We start from the raw sequence: 18,985 nt of genomic DNA on the forward strand, positions 1-18,985 counted from the left end.
CAACAGCCATCAGGAGCCATTCACAGATGTCCTAGTCACTCACCAGTCTTTAAACCTGAGATTTAAACCTCATTTTAAATGAGACCCTGAGCGTGTGGGCAAGACCCAGCAGCCAGACACCTGAGAAAGAACTCTCTGTAGTAACTCAGAACCCTCCATCTAGCGTCCCATCACTAGGCATTGGAGATATTTGATATTAGCAGTCGCAGATGGGCTACATGCCATTGGGCAGTCTCATCATACCATACCCCCATAAACCTATTATTCTCAGTTTAAGCCAGTTAGGTTTTTTGTCCCCACTGCTTCCCTTGGAAGGCTGTTCCAGAACTTCACTCCTCTGATAGTTAGAAACCTTTGTTTAATTTCAAGCCTAAACTTGTTGACGGCCAGTTTATATCCATTTGGTCTTGTCACTTAACTTAAATAATTCCTCCCCCTCCATGGTATGTATCCCTCTGATGTATTTATAGTGAGAAATCATATCGTCCCCGAGCCGCCTTTTGGTTAGGCTAAACAAGCAAACTTTGTCTCCTCTCTTAAGGTAGGTTTTCCATTCCTTTTATCATTCTAATAGCCCTTCTCTGAACCTGTTCCAGTTTGAATTCAGCTTTCTTAAATGTAGGAGACCAGAATTGCACACAGTATTCCAAATGAGGTCTCACCAGTGTCTTGTATAACGGTACTAACACTTCCCTGTGTGTATTGGAAATACCTAGCATGATGCATTCTTGAACTGTATTAGCCTTTTTTATAGCCGCATCACAATGGCGGCTCATATCTGTGATCACATTGGCCGTCAGCCTGTGATCAACCAACACACTCAGGTCTTTCTCCTTTGTCACTTCCAACTGATAAATCCCAAGCTTATAGCAAAAATTCTTGTTGATAGTCCCTAAGTGCATGACCTTGCACTATTGTATTTCATCCCATTTTGTATTACTCCAAATATTTGTATTTCACTGTCATCTAGATCATTTCATATGATATTCTGGTCTTCCTCTCTATTGGCAATACCTCCCAACTTTGTGTCATCCACAAATTGTATTAGCACACTCCCGCTTTTTGTGCCAAGGTCATTAATAAAAAATGTTAAATGAGATAGGGCCCAAGACTTACCCCTAAGGAACTCCACTAGTAACCTCCCTTCAGCCTGACAGTTCGCCCTTCAGTGTGACTTGTTGTAGTCTCCCCTTTAACCAGTTCCTTATCCATCTTTCAATTCTTATATTAATCCCCCTTCTCCAATTTAACCAATAATTTCCCATGTGGAATGGTGTCAAATTGCCTTACTGCCATGGGATTGGAGGTGGAGATGCCACAGAAAGTGTCCATCTTCCTTCTTACCCCTTCCACAACGTGGAGTCCTCCTTCCATGGAGCTACAGTCTATCCCCCTTCTAGGGCTGCCATTTAAAAGTTATCATGAAAAACAGCACCATTAGCTTTGTAATTAGGTTTGTTTCTCCCAGGACTGTGATCTTCAACCCTCTAAATTACTTGTAGGTCTTGAGCAATAGGTTCTAAGATTTGGTAATTTATTTTCACCCAAATAATAGGCTATAGTCTAACAGGACCTTCTTGGATGACCTGGTAATTTATTTTGTGGTTAAAAGAACAGTAATTTCTTTTGATTGTACATTCATAGATGCTTTCCTTTCGTATAGGATGGTGTGCCGGGGTGTATCAGGCCCTTTGCTGGAAGCCATGTGGTCCACCCCAGAAAAGGAGCAGTGAAGGTGGGTGCTCCAGGCCTGCTAGAAAGGCTGAAGGAAAGCAGCCATTCAGAGTTAAGCTTTAACTTAAAAAACTTCAAAAAGTCTCGTTGCCTATTTGTTGGGCATATCCATTAGCTACTTTGGCTACATGACTTCTTGACTACATAAATGCTTTACAAACATTAGTGGAGCATAAATCTGCACAAGCTGTCTCTTATTATGTTAGCAGCCCTCATGTGCTATACATTTTCAACCCATCATTGGCTACCTGCCATTGTGCTACATGATTTACATTAGGTTGTTCATCAACCTGTGAGTTCCCTGGCTAGTTTTTAAATGATGAGTTTGAATTCTGGAGCTTGCATTTCTTTTAAGTCCTCCAGAATCTCCCTCAGCAAGCTTTTCCATGATGTCTGCTCTCAACTGAAAAATGTCCTTCGGGTCTTAATTAATTGGTGAGATTTTTTTTGGCTTGGGTTCTTCTTCACTCTAGTGCCTTCCTCTGTCCGATTAACTGCAGTCACAGTTGAGATGCAGCCAAATGTCAGCTGGCATGTATTTGCTGTCTCCTTTAGAGGCATAATAAGGGATTATTCACTTACTACTAGAGTAATTTTACTGTACTCTTTTATCTTGTTTCTATGGTCAGGTAGCAGTGTTTCAGCTTCCCTTGACTGAACTCTACACTAGAAAAAAATAATTCTGCCGCTATCTCTTAGTCACATCTTTATTTCATACCAAGGTATATAACATCGCTGGGAAGAAGCTTGATGGCTTTGTATTCCCTTGGCAATCTGGGGCCTCAATCCTAGTAAATTCAGTACTCCTCCACACTATATTCAATTGATTGTTCTGTTCTGAGCTTTGTTAGAAAGATGTATGCAAAATGGCTTTGACATGGAGAGTTGGGTTTTACACCATTCAAAATATATGTTATATTAGTTGATGTTCATGGCTCACAGACCTCCATGAGGGAGGTTGGGGCAGGTCCCAGATTAAGAGGAAGAGAAGGAGGTTCCCTTGGATTGAGCTAAACAGACCTGCCACTTTAGCTCAGTGCTTGTATCATATGAAAAGCGAGAAACTGCTGGTTATAATCGGGCTGTGGCTTCTCTTAGCATTTGTTGAATCAAATGCTTGTGAACCTTGGTCCATGTGGGAGTGGGTGCATGTGAAATCTTCAGAGAAAGTCAATCTCATAAGGAAATGAGTGCACCTGTTTTAAAACAAACAGCCTTGCAACTGGACTTTCCTGTTTATGTTGCAGCATCTGACAAGGTGACCAGATAATGTATGAAACAAGACAACAAATGCCCACACATAATTAAGAGTCAGAGTAGAATACCTTTGCTCTCACTAAATAGTGCCTTGCAATACATGTAGTTCCACTGAAGTCAATGGGAGCATCTGAGAAGTCAAGTACTACACAAGGTGATTGAAGGTGGTAGAAGCTGATCCTGAGGGAAGAGTGTCACTCGGCAACATATTTGTCATGGTTTCGTAGAGTTCACGGTCTAAAGGGACCATTAGATCATCTAGTCTTACTGCCTTCATATCACAGGCCATTACATTTTATCCACATTAAACCTCAAATCTTTAGTTAGATTAAAGCATTTCAGTCCTCAGGAGACTAAACAGTTGTGAGCCACAGGAAAACCGGAGATCAAGGTGCCACCCATGCCTGAGGCCTCTGCAAGGGCAGGGAATTAAGTAGGTGAGATATACCCAGATTATCCCAGCAGACGATCTAGGAACCTTTTACGGGTTAAGCTCCACCCCAGATTGTTCTCAGCAGGGCACCCCTTTCTGCTCATGCATTCTCTGCTGGTGATGTCAGTCCAGGAACACTTGTGGAGACACGAGGCAGCCACTAGGCAGGGTAAGGTAAATTCTGGTATATTGGGTGCTATTAAAAAGTGGAATTTTACTGCACTGCGGTATTTATTATAACTACAATGATTGCAGTGTTCTCTGCCTTTATAATGGAAAATACCTCAACTGCCCAAATAATTTTGACTTCTGCAGGTGCAGAGAGTCCAGTGTTTAAAGCTGCCCATGGTGTTTTCCCAATATTGAGCATTTTACAAAGTTGTGAATAGTTTTGTTTCATGTATCCCACAGGCTATAAATGAAAAACTTCTAACATTTTTAAGTATGCAATATAACAGGAACAAGGGATTTCTCTCCATAAGCCAGCGGTTCATACTTAGAACAAAACAAGAACTCTTTTCACCTGGAAAAAATCTCATTGTGGGAAGTTTAGAGAGTTATGGACAAAGGGGAAAGTTCTCTCCTGGTGTAAATGAGCACAGCACTGGAATTCTGCCCATTGTACCAGCAGAGAATTTGGTCCAAAGCCCTTCAGGGCCAAATTTCTGCCACCCTCCCCTATACTATGAAAGCCCTTGCTCTGTGAGTAATATCACGTAACACTTATATTGGACTTGTCATCTGTCGATTTCAGAGCACTTTATAGAGGACAGGGTAATGATACTGACTGTTTTACAGATGGGGAAACTGAGGTGTAATGACTTGCTTAAGGTCACTCAGCAGCAGAGCTGGGCATTGAACTGAACTCTCCTGAGTCCCAGTCTGGTGTACTGTCTACTAAACACCATCCTTCCTAATGGTTTCAGTGGGACTGTTTGCAGAGTAAGGTACAGCTCCATATGCCTGCTCCTGAACCCTTTGATGTTGATAGCAAAGCTCCCACTGACTTCAGTGATGCAAGATCTGGTGCGGCAAAACTGGCCCTAAAACCAACCAATCCAACAAAGCCCAAGTACCACCCTCCCAGCCTTTTCTTGCCTCAGGCACAGGGTAACTCAGTATGTTTGGCCAGATACACTGCAATAGATGACTTTTCATGCCCCAGTGCTGCCGATCCACAGAAGAAGGCCATGTACTGTATTTTAGGTTTTGTCATGTAGTCTCCTAATTTGGAGGTGGAAGCTTCTCTCAGGCTGTGAGTTACAGTGCATCGTTACTGTGCCTGGACTTCTCTCAAACATATTTCAGTGAAGACAGCCAATAGATCGAAAACTTTACAGGAATATCTGATACCTCTGTTCCCTGCTGTAAGTCAGAATGGAGCTCAGGTGCTGTCTCCTACTCTCAGTGTTGCAGTTAACTGTGATTTGTCCAGGGGATTTAAGGAAGAAAAGATGCCATCGCTAGATAGGTAATGTGGCTTGGTATGTTGTTATTGATGGGAGAGGGAAATGTAGCTAAATCAAGAAATTAACCCTCTTTTTAAAGATTAATTTTTTTAACTGTTTTCTCAAAAACATGATGGAATCCTCTTCTCTCACATGAGCACACGTCAAAACTGTTAGGATAACAGCATCTTCAAGTTACGGACCAGATCTAGGGTTATATCCTGCCCTTGAGAAGTAACTTAATGACTCCATGAATGATGCCATTGATAAGCGATACTGGTGAAATGTTATGTGGTGAGCAGCCCACTTTAATACAAGAAACATAGTTGCTGAGATTTGAAAGTGATTTCACGTATGCTTCTGAGCCTATATTCCAACTATGAGACAAAAAGGATTATTGAAGATCCACATTAGTCATCCTGCCACCATTATGTTACCCACAAATAGCGAGTAGTGCCTTGATTCATAAATTGTTCCATTATCTGTTTTTCATTTCAAATCGTCACTGATTGTTATTTTCTGGCACCTAACAATGTTAGGTGAAAGCCACTGTTGCGACATTTTGTGGAGCATGTGCAATGTAGAAACACAGCTGTAACTGCAAATAATTGCATAGTAAATATCAGACACCGGAAATGCTTATCAGTTGCACAGCACGTTCTGCCAGACACTGGGTAAGTTAGGTTTGAAATCCTTAGGTCAGTCAAAGATGAGTTCATTTTAAGACAATGCAACTGCAAAGCTGAGGTTGGCTTAGAAGAGATGAATAACTATGGAACGTCTAGGTATAGGTATTAGAATAAAGCTCATGGTTAGAAGATAGAAAAGATTCAGTTGCTTCCATGTTCTTATGCTGTGCTGCAGTGCTGGTGCCATCAATACTGAAGGGAAATTTCTGTGTGCAGGCCTAAAGGACTCCATTGCTCAGCACACCTCTCTATGTATGAGAAAACTATGCCAGACTCTGGAGAGAAATATACATCTGGTGGCCACTTGGGAATTGGTGGTTTCACAGTGCTGCACTTGGAAATTTGTAACTAGAACCCAGGCCCCCTTGTGTCAGAATTGCAGGCCTCTATCACCTGGGCTAAAGGAGAACCGCTATTGGCAGAGGAAGGCCTCTGACACAGATGAGCAATTCTGACTGCATGTAGTAGCCTTCAGTGGCACATGTATGTACAAACACACTCACTCTCTCTGGCCAAGTGTGAGCTCTTGCATGTTTCAAAGTCTTTATTGAAGACTGCTGGACAACAGCATGGCCAAAAATGATAACGGCATACTTTGAACTGAGACATGAAGCAGAACAATCACTATACAGATCTCTTTGCAATTCTCCCTTTTAGACGACTTTCCGCTGTCTCTCACATAGTAACGTGTAAGAAAGCAAAGACGTTCAGTATACACGGTATCAGGAGAGCTAGGTTCTCTTTCTGGCTCTGTTACTGACCTGGTGTGTGACTTTGCATGAATGGGTTCACCTCATTGTTTTAGTTTCTCATCTGTAAAATGGGCATGACAACATTTCCCATAACTTAGCTTTGAGATCTAAAGAGCTCAGTATTATAATTCAGATGGTGTGTACGGTCTATATGAAATGGGGAAACTCAGATGAGCTACATGAACTTTGGACATGTTCCGAGGAGATGAGAGAATGCCCTGGTAAGATCTCTTGGGGAAAACAAACAGCTGCATATCTTCTCAGTGCATAGTTCCAAACAGATAACTCAGTTGTGTTTTATTGTTTAAGCATGTTAAGGTTCCATTTTTATGGCCAGGAAATCATGTCTTATAAATTACTCCAATAATTTTCTTCATGAACTGAAAACAGATAACTGTGTTCTTTAGCCAAAGTTCCTGTCTGACACTTAGTTAAGGCTCTCTAATTCAATTTGACAAGCACTTATAAAGTGGACTGCCAAACTCCAATTTATGTTTTTATGGAATTATGAATGGAATGTGAATAATTCACAATTTACTGGTGGAGTGGCATGGAGTCAGACAATGTGGTCCTACATTTATTTTTCCATACATTTTATCTGCCCCTCATGACTTGCTAAGAGCATGTTGTTGTTAGCGATTTCCATTTGGAGCAAAGCACTGTCTCTGATGTCTCTTTAATAATTGCCAAGATTTGTCCCAAAAGAAAAAAATGCTGCTTTCCTTTAAAGTCATATTTAACTGTCTGTTCAGTTTCTACCCTGAGGCTTTGCCTAAAGGCTAAGAGTAGGAAAAGGATAACATGCAACTGCCCATCTGTTTAAGTTCACCAGGCCTTAGGCAATTGGTGCCATCTGACCTTGTGATTGTCTCTGAGTATTGATTTTATTTAGTTCTCATCAGAATAGCTTATAATGTGTTTCTCACAAACACACTTAGATAACATTTTAATATCTAATCCATAAATGCTTGCAAACAATCTCCCTCTTTAAGATTCTCTTGCTATGCAGTGGGTTTGCTACTCAATTTCATGTAGTCATGGTACAAAAGGCAGGGAGAAGGTTGTGTGGCTAAGATACTTAGCTGGGAGTTAAGAAAATGAGTTCAAGTCCGGGCTATGCCAAAGACTCCTCCTATGACTGTAGGCAAGTCGCTTGAGGTAACATTTTCAAAAGCATTTAAGGTTTAGATTCTCAAAGACACTTCTGTGTTCCAGTGACCCAGGGATACAGTCACAAAGATTTAGGTCCAAAATTTGGATTCTCCCCAAACCCTTCTCTGGTGGTAGGACTAGTGCCACCTTCTTATGCCCTATAGTTCAGTGGGAAGAGCACTCAGCTGGGTTCAAGTACCCAGTTTGCCCAATTCAGAGATGAACAGTTCTCCCACCCACCAGATGGATGCCCTAATCCCTGTGCTATAGGGGATTCTGGGATGGAGAGCTCAGTCTCTCCTGTGGAAGCTGTTCGATTTGTATGAAATACGCAAATAGACATTGGAGAAGGGACTGGAAGCTGGTACTCCCAGGACAGTGTGCTAGTCCCTAGGCTATAGAGTCATACCCAATGAATAGTTAAGTATTTCATACAAAGTAGAGCAGCATAATAGAAGCAAGTGAGTGAGGAAGCCCTATGCTGGAATGTCCGATAGCCCAGCAGTTAGGTCACCACAGATGGGAGGTAGGTGACCTGGGTTCAAGTCCCTGCTGACGAAGTCGGGCTTTGAACCCAGGTCACTCACAGTGTGGGTGAATGTTCCAGCCAATGGGCTAAGAGTTACATGGAGGGCATCATACCATTGCATCCTCCCATGGGTGGGGGTTTAAGCCTGGGCTGAGCATATTTACCAGATTTCCTTGCCTCTGGGGCCCAGATAGGGAACACCTAGTTAGTGAACCCTGCTGGAGCTTAGGCAGGAGTTAGGCACCGAACTGCTGAGTGGTGTCAGGACTGAGGCAGCTGTGTGCAGTCCTAAGCCACTGAAATGTAAGTGCCTTGAGGACTTTATTGAAAGAAACTTAAGCACCTTCAGGGCAGCAATAGCTGAGCAGGGTTTTGTGAATGCCCACAGTGCCTCAGTGTTGGAGTTAGGCACCTAAGTGCCCCTTGTGAATCCTACCCTCACTGCGTAAGGTGCTTGCAACAACCCTGCCGTATTCTGAGTCTGAAAACAACTGGCTGTACATATCAACAAGAGCTTCACAGCACCCTGCCCAGGCTGTATCAGGGAAGCTCAGTCCATAAATGCACAACCCCCAATACTCTGATTTGCTGACCTTCCGTACTGCTACCCATAGCTATACTGGTATTTTTAGCATACCAGACCTCGCATGTGCCTGTATACCTGTGCTGAGAAACTCCTTCCCAGCTGCAGCGTTGACATACCCTTACAGTGAACAATGCTTTGATCCCCCAACATATGGCACCAACTGCATTTCTCACAGAATAATTTAAATGAGCCATAAAATGAAAGGGCCGAGGGCTAGATTCACAAGGGGGACTTAATCACTGAACTGCTCCTTGAGGCTGCTAAATCCACGTGTTAGGCACCACTGGCATTCACAAAACCCCCACTCAGCTGGCACCGAATACAGTAGGCACTTAAAGGTCCTAGATGCTTAAGTTTCCAGCAGTAAAGTCCCTAGGCACCTACATTTCTGCTGGTGGACATAGGCAGAGCTGCCTCAGACTTGACTCCACCAAGGAGCTTGGCATCTAGCTTAGGCCTAAGTGCCACTGGGATTCACAAATTAGATGTTCCCCCACCTATCTCGCCTGTGGGGCCTGAGCCAATAGGTGTGCTCTGAGCAGGCTGTCCCCTCAAGTCACAGTGCCCCTGCCCCTGGCCAGTAGCTCATTGGTTAGAGTGAGAGCTGGGAGAGCTGGGTTCAAGGCTCTACTCTGAATCAGGCAGAGTGGGGATTGGAATCCAGATTTTCCACATCCGGGGCTAGTGCCCTAACCACTGGCCCAGACGATGCAAAGGGGCATGGACACCACCTTCATCCTTTGTGAGAAGGTTGCCTAAGGGCAAGTCTACGCTACAGAGTGTCTGGTGAAGACGTGCTATGCTGACAGGAGACCGCTCTCCTGGCATAGCATTGGCATAATGACTCCACCTCAGTGAGAAGTAGAAGCTATGTCTGCAGGAGAGTGTCTCCTACCGACCCAGTGCCAGTGTGGACAGCATAAAACTTGTGTCATGGGGGGAGAGGGGCTTTTTCACACCCCTGAGCAACTTAAGTTATATCAACTTATGCTGTTGTATAGACCTGTCTTCTGTCAACCCTAACTCCAAGAGAGGGTTCATGGCTGTGAATTCCAAGTAGAGCTAGAAGCCTCTCTCCAGTCTGATGTTAGACACTGGACTCCCTTTGAGGGGCGATGCTTAGGCCACACTGTGCACCTCAGCACTTCCTGCTCAGTTTGCTGGCTTCTGTTCATCCCCTTTTTAAGCACCTAACTCTCCCTCATCTGAGGCTGTGAATGCCACCAGGTGGCAGGGCACCCAAAGTTAGATGATGCAGCACCTAAACCCCTTCAGAGTAAAGAGAGAGTATGATGCACAGGCTGCTGTAATACTGGTAACTCACTAGTTCTGGATTTGCAGCAGCTTCATTCATGTCAGATTCCTTTAGCCCTTCCCACAGATTTAAGTATTCTGAAGTTGAAGGTGTTTGAATTATACCCAGCTAGTCTTTATAAGCAAGCTCCTGAAACCATTGAGAGAAAGCAATCTGACACCTCTGCCTCTTTGTACTCTGTGCATAAAATACAATCCAATAATAAATTAAAGTATCTTGCCCCTTTAATTTAAAGATCCCAAAGCATCTGACAGACATCAATCAATCAATCACAGTAACCCTATGAAGAAGTCAAAATATTATCTTTATTTTGCAGATGAGTAAACTAAGTTACAAAGAAGGTTAAGTGGCTTGCCCACTGACATACTGGAATTCAGTAGCAGATCCCGAATTAAAATCTAGTGCTGAAATCTAAGCACTACTGACGTCAATGACAAAACTCCCATTAACTTCATTAGCATCAGGATTTCACCCTAGGGACCCACCCTCCTCTTTAACCAAATTTGTAGCCCAAAGCTTGAACTAGAGGAAAATATTTTTCCTTGTCCTTCGATTTGCCTTACGATTTAGCATTTAATTTTCATATAAACCAGTGACACTGTATAATAGGGGACAGCTCCTGAGATAGTTACTGTGCCAATTTTATTTAGAAGTTTACTGATAAAATTATACTGGGCATGGTTCTTAAAGTCAAGGAAGTTATTGATTTTTTTTAAAAATAAAAATGTGTATCAGTAGCATTATAAAAAAATTCAATATTGTTTAGGAAGCTGCACTGACCTTTTTATATTTTGATATTTTAAAATGACATATTAGAGATGAGATTAAAACCTTCCAGGATAGCTGTAAATTCCTTTAAAAAAATCTTATTGATTCAAAGATCAAGTCTTGGTAATAAAGGCCTTGAGATCTGAACAAATATAAATGAAAAATATTCCATTATTTTCAGCATCAGGGAGAGGTTAAGATTCAAAGAATATTTTGGAAATAATAATTACTTTGACTGGTTTTCAGTGCACCACTAGCAAAAGCTACCTGAACACTTGAGGTCCTAGTAGAGTTTGTTAATAAATGTTACTGGTTTGGCAGCTGAACGTTTTTCAGTGAGTAACGCCACTCTGTTCTCACTGTAGCTAGCATCTGCTGCTCGTGGAATCACCACTCTCAGAAAATACAACTGAGGATTTGTTCAAAATTTTAACATGGGGATACATGAGAATTAAGGAAAGTTTTCAATCCCTTTAGGAGGAAGGTCAGTCTGGGCTCTAAAGTTGCTGCTAGGCCCCAACTCCTGCAAAGACTTCAACAGGATGACTTAAGGTCCATAAACATACGGGCCCGTGTAAGTCTTTGCAGGATCAAGATCATTTAAAGGCTCAAGCGTAACAGGGTTTCTATTCAGAATATCAGCCCGCAGTCTTACATTTTTAACCTATATGGCAGAACACTGGTTCTCTTAAGGAATCATGGACCAGAGCCTCAGCTGAGCCAGGGTCTAGTGAAGGCCAAACAATGAGGTGTGAGAGGGAGCATGTTTTATGCCAAGGATTTTATAAGTAACTGGAGAGAAGTGCTCACTTACACCTTCAATGAGGTTTTAAAGTCCTTCATTGTAGAGCAAGGAAATACAACAATGCTGCTGCACTCACCATAGAATGCTAGATTTGCCATTTTAGTGATGGTTGCAAAAATAAAGTCATTGTTTAAAATTTTTTTTTTATCCAAACTTTTTTCTATTATATATTTAACTGAACCAAAAAGTACAACAGGATCCTGCCAGATGTAGTTTTTTTATGGTGCTTTTGCCCCAGGGGCATGTTAGGACCTGGGAAAGTGTAATAGGTTGGACTTACCTTTATAGCCTCCCCTCAGACCTGGAGATGGCATGGCAAGGGTTTTTCCATCTCTGGTGGCCTCTTCCTAGGCCCTAGGATGGCCTCTCTCTCATCTTCTGAGACTCTACGTGAGCATTCTGTGGATGGCTGTCTCACCAAGTCCCATAAGAGTTCAGTCCCCTTCCAGGGCTAACAGGCCCAAATGAAGTCCAAACAAATCTAAACAATAATTATTCTGTCCAGTGCTTATTTTGTAATGAAAGAGGTGTTGGGGCCCAAGCAATTTTTTTACATTCATAACTGATGGAGGAAGCCCAGCATGAACACCCATGTCTAGAGGTGCCGGGGACCAGCCCTGGCTAGCCTGGGCACAAATTAAGCCCTTATTCTGACCCTTTGGGTCAGAATAGAAATCTTCTACTTCTGGGCCACCTATTTCCAGGCCCTGCAGATTTTTTCCTATATTACTTTCTTCTAGCAGATTTTCCCCACCACTTCCAGCAATGGTCTCAAGTTGCAGTGGGGGAGGTCTAGATTGAATATTAGGAAACACTATTTCACCAGGAGGGTGGTGAAGCACTGGAATGGGTTACCTAGGGAGGTGGTGGAATCTCCATCCTTAGAGGTTTTTAAGGTCTGGCTTGACAAAGCCCTGGCTGGGATGATTTAGTTGGTGTTGGTCCTGCTTTGAGCAAGGGGTTGGACTAGATGACCTCCTGAGGTCTCTTCCAACCCTATTCTTCTATGATTCTCTTCCCTTGGGAGTCTTCCTGTTTACCACTGGAGTCTCACTGCTTCCACTTACAACACAACCCTACCTTAGGACTCCCTCTCTCAGAATGAATCAAGCACTAGGCTGCAGAAGCAATGTCAAATCCCCTTAAATCTTAGTCCTGCAACCACAGACTGGACTGTCACATCATCATTCATAACTGGGAACTCTGCCCTTAACTAATGCTCTTGATACTCATGCGTGATCATTGCCTTGCTTTCAACCCAGGCCCATCTGTTAGGATGGCATTATGCCTCTTAAAGTAACATACCAATTTAATTGAGGCATAAATGCCATCCTAAAATGGGTTTAGATGGGCAGGCGGAATATGCTGCTAGTAGCAGCCCTTCTGTAATCAGGCACTTTCTTTGTGACCCTGTGGTACCAAAGAAACCTTTCCACCTGACTGCACCTGTTCACAAGCAGAGAAAACACAGGAACTGTGGGTACTATATGATTGCTGAAAATACATGTTTCCTGCAGGCACATGTGAAGCTTTTTGGCACAACATAGAATGTCAAAACATAAGGCACCCCCCTATGATATGTTAATTATATTTGTAAGGTCAGAGTTTCAAAAAATTGTCATATGCCATTATAGCAGCCTAATTTGTACATGAAAATAGCTGATTTGCATATACATCTTGGGTATTTGCATGCCTCATGCTCAATTGAGTGCCTAACTGGTCATCTGTACATGCAACCGTCCAATTTACGTGTAAGAATAAACCTTGTATCTAAATAAGCATGTACAACTGCATCAATTCATTTGCACATGCCTAATTTTGAGAGTCCAGTGCTTGGTTTCTCTACCATATATTACGGTTAGTCATTTTTCTAAATATTAAAAGTATATTTTGTTGGAAAACTGGGTTTTCAACTAAATTAAATTTTTCACCAAAAAAGTATCTGCTTTCCACAGAAAAATTTGGCTTTCTGACAAAAAAAAAACACCAACCACCAAAAATAAAAATAAATGAACACATGAAAACCAAAAAGGTTTTGATTGACAAATACTACTCTGGTGCCTCCTAGAAGTTTTCATGCCTCCATTCTCCTCTCTGGGCTGGATTCTCCAGGTGGACTTCTGTGATGTCCAGCACAGTGACTCAGCAAGAGGAGACGATAATGCAGCATGTGAGAAGTAGTCTGGCCAGGGAGCCCAGCCCTTAGAGGAGAGGTGCATGAGGTACCTGAACTAAAATTCCCATGAGCCAGCACAGCTACCCTGAAATTTTGGCTTTCAGAAAAAATGACAAATCAAAAGCTTTTGGGTTTATGGCTGCAATTTTTCAGTTTTTGAATTTTCACTGAAAAGTGGAAATTTTCCATGGATTTTCTGGTCAATCCTACAATATATGTTCTTAGTGTCTGTACAGCACTTTGGGCATATTATTTGTACTGTCATATCAGCATTCTCTGTTGAAAGCCAAGACATTTACAGCCAGGACCACTGATCTTTAACAAACACATCTGATGGTTCCTTCTTTGCCTCTGTTGTCTTCTGGAGACAGAGAAGCTGGCAACAAGTCCAAGGTGCATAACCCCTAAATTCTTCTTCAAGCATTTTATGTCTTTTCATGTGAAATTAAGGGCAGGTCTCCAGTGAAATCAGTGCAGCGACATAGCTGCAGCTGTGCCGTTGTAGTGCTTCAGTGAAGACACTACTATGCCAATGGCGGAGCTTCTCATGTCAGCATAGATAATCCACCTCCGTGAGAGATGGTAGCTACGTCAATGGGAGAAGCTCTCCTGTGTACACTGGAGGTTAGGTCATTATAGCTACGTTGCTGGGGGTGTGGATTTTTCACAGCCTTGAGTGATGTAGTTATTGTGATGCAAGTTTGTCATGTAGACCTGGCAAATCTTGGGCCAGCCCCTCTGCTGGGGTAAATTAGCAGAGTTCTGTTAAAGTCAAGAGAGCTACACTGGACTTAAGCTGAGGGTCTGGCCACCATTGTTGCTCCATTTAATCTATGCCCTATTTGTTGGAGCCAATGGGGATGGAGGTAGAAAGCAAAATGTCAGGCAATGGAGTGAAGTGGACTGACAAAGCTTGAGGGTGATCATCACGATACATGGTCTGGATTTGAAAATGCTTGTTGATAGAACAGAGAAAGTGCACATATTTTACACGTATACCTATTTCCCCCATTAAGCTCAATTAGCTGTAGTGTGTAAACAGTCAGGGTCTGTAAGACCTCCTGTATGACTGACACAATTCTCTGGGAACTTGCTTAGTTCATTTTTTCCTCTCATCTTTCAGGCACCACCTTTAATATACAGGCATAAAAGACATCATTACCAATACAGATAGCTGCAGCCCTCCTCCCTGACCAGAAGTAAACTTTGGTTCCTAAATCAGGTTTATGCTCCAAAGCAATATATGTCCATGTAGCGTGCCACGGCTAAAACTGCATAACAGAGATTATATATATATATAAATAAATTTTAGAGGGGGGGGGAGGTCTGGTTATCCTCTGTCAGTCAGTGACATTACAATTGCGTAAAACGGGACGAATGCAGTAGTGACTAAGATCCATAGAGACCATGTCTGGCAGTCTTTTGCTATGAAAGACTCCTAGCCAACAAGAATGAAGGGCTTTAAGACCCTTGATTGGAAGACAAAAGTAGAAATATTAAGTATTACACAACACCATTTTAATGTATTCAATAGGATTGTAACAGAATAAATGAGGAAAGAATTTGGCTCTGAGCACTGCTGCTTTTTCCTATTAATGCCCCACAGCAGTAACACCAGTTAGGAGAATAGAGAGTTTTTCCCCTTCAAATACCCCACAGAGTCTAGACTGCTCAGCTCTATTTCTTCATTGCTTGTAGAAGCTAGATTTGAATTGGTTATTTACTACTTATAGGACTGGCTTGACATAAGTAACGGGCCGCATTTCCGAGTGAGCATCATTGGGTACGTGACTGGAAGGTTAATTTGTAAATAGGGGTTTGACAAATGACATGCTGGAGTCAGGATGTCTGTGCTAGCTAAGATAAGCCACAACACCCTGATGCTAGGGACTATGGACAATATAAATCAGGAAGGTAAGGACCAGGTTCCATGTGAACAGCACATGGACAGAGCATGCTGTACAGGGATTGGTTCCTGCAAAGTAACCAAGCCAATCAAAAATGGGTGCTGTTATGTATAGCAAATGTAATGTCACGTGTAAATGTATACAAAGGAAGAGGTTTGCTGTGTAACTTTGGATGTGTGGTTTGCCCTATGCCCACCCCCTACACTTGAGTATGATCAACTCAGCATAGCTTTGCTGTATGCCAAATAAAGGAGCCTGCTTGATGAATCCAGAGTTGAACTACGTGTTTTGGATCCCAGAGAACTGGATGAAGTGTTCTCCCAGAACTGGACAAGGTGTTCTCGATAAGCAGAGTGGAATTGGTCTCGGAGGGAATCCCAACACTATTGGTGTTGGACTCTGATTGGATCCATTTGTCTGGATCATGTAACATATAAGCTAACTGTGTAGCTTTACTGTCAAGGTTCGCAACCAAGCAGTTTAGCAATGGAATTGGAATTTGAGGAGGTTTCCAGAACATGGGAGGAGTGGGTTGGATTTAAAGAGGTCCCTCTGGATTCCCCTGGGAAGTTATAGTGGTAGACTGGAACCAAGTGGAAAATGAACTCCAGTAAATAGTATTAGACAAGAAATGCAAGAAAAAAAAACCCAAAAAACCATGTTATTAAGTTATAGTACAGACGTCTTTCCTAAAGAGAAATCCAGAACCATAAGGGGAATACTTTGGAAACATAAAGGGAGGTATTTTGGATTCATATGTAAAAGAATGCTCAGCAGAACAACCAAGGTCTGTTGAAGGCCACTGAAACTTTAAAGAATAAGACCCAGGGGTGATCATGGAGGGAACAGCAGTTTGCAAACAAGCACAAAGATAAGCTCAGAGAAATCAGCTGAGAAATGTGTCACTTTGGGAGATAAGTGATTCAAGGAAAGAGATTGAGTTAAAAGTAGCTTTTGCACAAATTAACATTACAGAATTTGGAGGGAATTAAAGTCAGGGGCAGTAGAAATGTTAAAGAGTGAAAGTGTTTTAGGAAGAGAATGCTTGGTTTGATACGAAAATCTGGTTTATGGCAGTACAACTCAGTGCAGTCTTGCCCAGTGGAACTCTGGTAGTTAAACCAATTATGGCACCACTATCTATGAGTTTGTCCCCAAGGGCCTTTACAGCCATTTTGAAGGAAGATGGGCCTTTTCCCCAGAGGAATGGTTTGTAAATAATTAGTTGTAAATGATCTCTGTAGGCATTTGACTATGGACAATTTAGTAAAAAATCTCTAAAAGGACATAAGAGGTTTCCATTTGAACTTGACTGCCTCTGAATGTACAAGTAGGGAATGTAATCTGGGTACAGTTGTGTAAAATATAATTAGAGCAACACAAGGATTGTTGAGAAAAATATTTAAACACATTGGTGTAATTATGCAAGGTTTTAAAGGACCTAAAACAAACACTCTTGGCTTCTAAAACCCCATTTTATATGTCTAAAATGAACTGGCTTTTAAAAGATTACACTAAAAATCCATTTGAATCTTTCATTCAAAGTTGCAAAAACTGATGGATACTTTTTTGAGCAGCTGTGAAAGTTATATGGTAGTGTTTGCTAAATTCTTCCCCTCGCCTCGCAAGCCAAAAACAAGTTATCTGGCTTTGAGATGATGTTTTTTTTATGAAGTTCAACTTTTTTCAATAAGGACTAGAGGACATGGTTGTGGCTGTAGCAGGGATGACAGAACCAGGACAGAAGGAAGAGACTCTGGATCCTTTTGTAGTAATGAAACAGCAGCTGAAAGAGTGGCAGGACTAAAATGAAAAATTAGAGAGAGTGCACCTCTGGAGCAGTAGCAAGGGTGGTCACAAGAGTAGCAATCTTAGGAACACCAAGCCTTAAAGTGTCTGAGGGCTTGTCTACGTTACCCTCAGAATCGACGGGCAGCGATTGATCCAGCGGGGGTCGATTTATCGTGTCTAGACTAGATACGATAAATCGACTGCCAAGCGCTCTCCCGTTGACTCTGGGACTCCAGAGGGAGAGGCGCAAGTGGAGTTGACAAGAGAGCGTCGGCTGTCGACTCGCTGCAGTAAAGACACCGCGGTGAGTAGATCTAAGTACGTCAACTTCAGCTATGTTATTCACATAGTTGAAGTTGTGTAACTTAGATCGATTCCCCCCCTTCCCTCCCCTGCCAGTGTAGACCAGGCCTCAGTGATTAGACAATCACTTTGATAGGAGTACATGGAGACTCCAAGTACAAAACAAAGACAGCTACACTTCATGTGAAAATTAGTATGATTAACATGATTTTTTGGTAAATAAAGGGTAAGAGTTGCACTATGGAAGGAAGGTGCATTCCCTTGGAATGTGTAGCGTATACTGTAAAAGGGGTAAAGCAAATGTAAAGGCATACTGTTTAATTAAAATCCTATAGAAGCTCCAAAGAGGAGCCACAATGAGTTGTGTTTTCTTTTTTCAGAGGGCTGTGTGCTTTGGAAGTGGAAACCAACCCAGCACCAAGAAAGATCAGTGAATATAAGAAATAGAGCTTAACCATTAACATGCGTATACAAAAGTTCTGTTTAACTGTAGCATAAAGTAAATGTTATTAGGAAGTAAAAGCTTATATGATAGTGTTTTGTAAATAGAAATAATGCAAGATGCTTTGGGAACATAACCAAGTATTTCAACAGAAGCTAACAGCAGAAGTACTGCATCCATTACACGAGCACGTGTTTTAGCCAGAATTAGCATCTGGAGTATTATATTTTAAAAATCAACAAAGCAAAGAATGTGTTGATACAGAGAGTGTAACTATTTTATATGTATAATATTGTAAATGATTTTTAAATGTACAAGATAAAGGTAATGAAAGGTAAAAGGCAAAAACAATGACACATGCAGTATATGGGAAATGTTATATAAAGTAAAAGAGGCCTCAAGTGACATAGAACAAAGAGGGTTGCCTTCTTTTATCACCACAGAAAAGTTAATAACCAGGGTCCAATACCATGAAGTTCCAGGCAAAAAGCACTACAACTCATGTGGTATGGAAGAAATTTGTTTTCTGTCCTCAAATACAGTTGCAAAACAATGCAAGGTCTGGAAAGTTACAGACTTGAACTACTGTTTTCACCTGGGGACATTTACATGTGCAGATGTAATGTCTTACTGTACAGAGTTGCCAGCACATGGGTTCACTCTGGGAGAACAGTCTCCAAATTGCACAGTTTGGCTGAGACATTGGGAAGTTGGTAAAGTAACACTGCCTATGCTTGTGATGACAAGTATTGTGTGGTGGCTGAGGAGGACCACTGCTAGTATGGACCCAGGGAAAGTTATTTTAATTGGCCCGTGTTCTGTGTCACACCCAACTTTCTTGTGGTGATAAATGGAAATATTTTTATATTTTGTAACAGTTTTTCCATAATGTAATTAA

At 41.9% G+C, this 18,985-nt stretch overlaps 1 protein-coding gene across 1 annotated transcript in view; it reads left to right on the forward strand.

The window, feature by feature from the left end:
- The window catches only part of KIF16B (kinesin family member 16B), a 285,774-nt gene extending 267,353 nt beyond the window's left edge, over nucleotides 1–18,421 (forward strand). Inside the window, exon 27 of the mRNA XM_043512060.1 lies at nucleotides 18,026–18,421. Coding sequence (XP_043367995.1) covers nucleotides 18,026–18,079 — 54 coding nt within the window. The 3' untranslated portion in view covers nucleotides 18,080–18,421. The remainder of the gene's footprint in view (nucleotides 1–18,025) is intronic.
- The last annotated feature ends 564 nt before the right edge of the window (nucleotides 18,422–18,985 follow it).

The sequence above is a fragment of the Dermochelys coriacea genome, chromosome 3, assembly GCF_009764565.3.
Source record: "Dermochelys coriacea isolate rDerCor1 chromosome 3, rDerCor1.pri.v4, whole genome shotgun sequence".
NCBI lineage: Eukaryota > Metazoa > Chordata > Testudines > Dermochelyidae > Dermochelys > Dermochelys coriacea.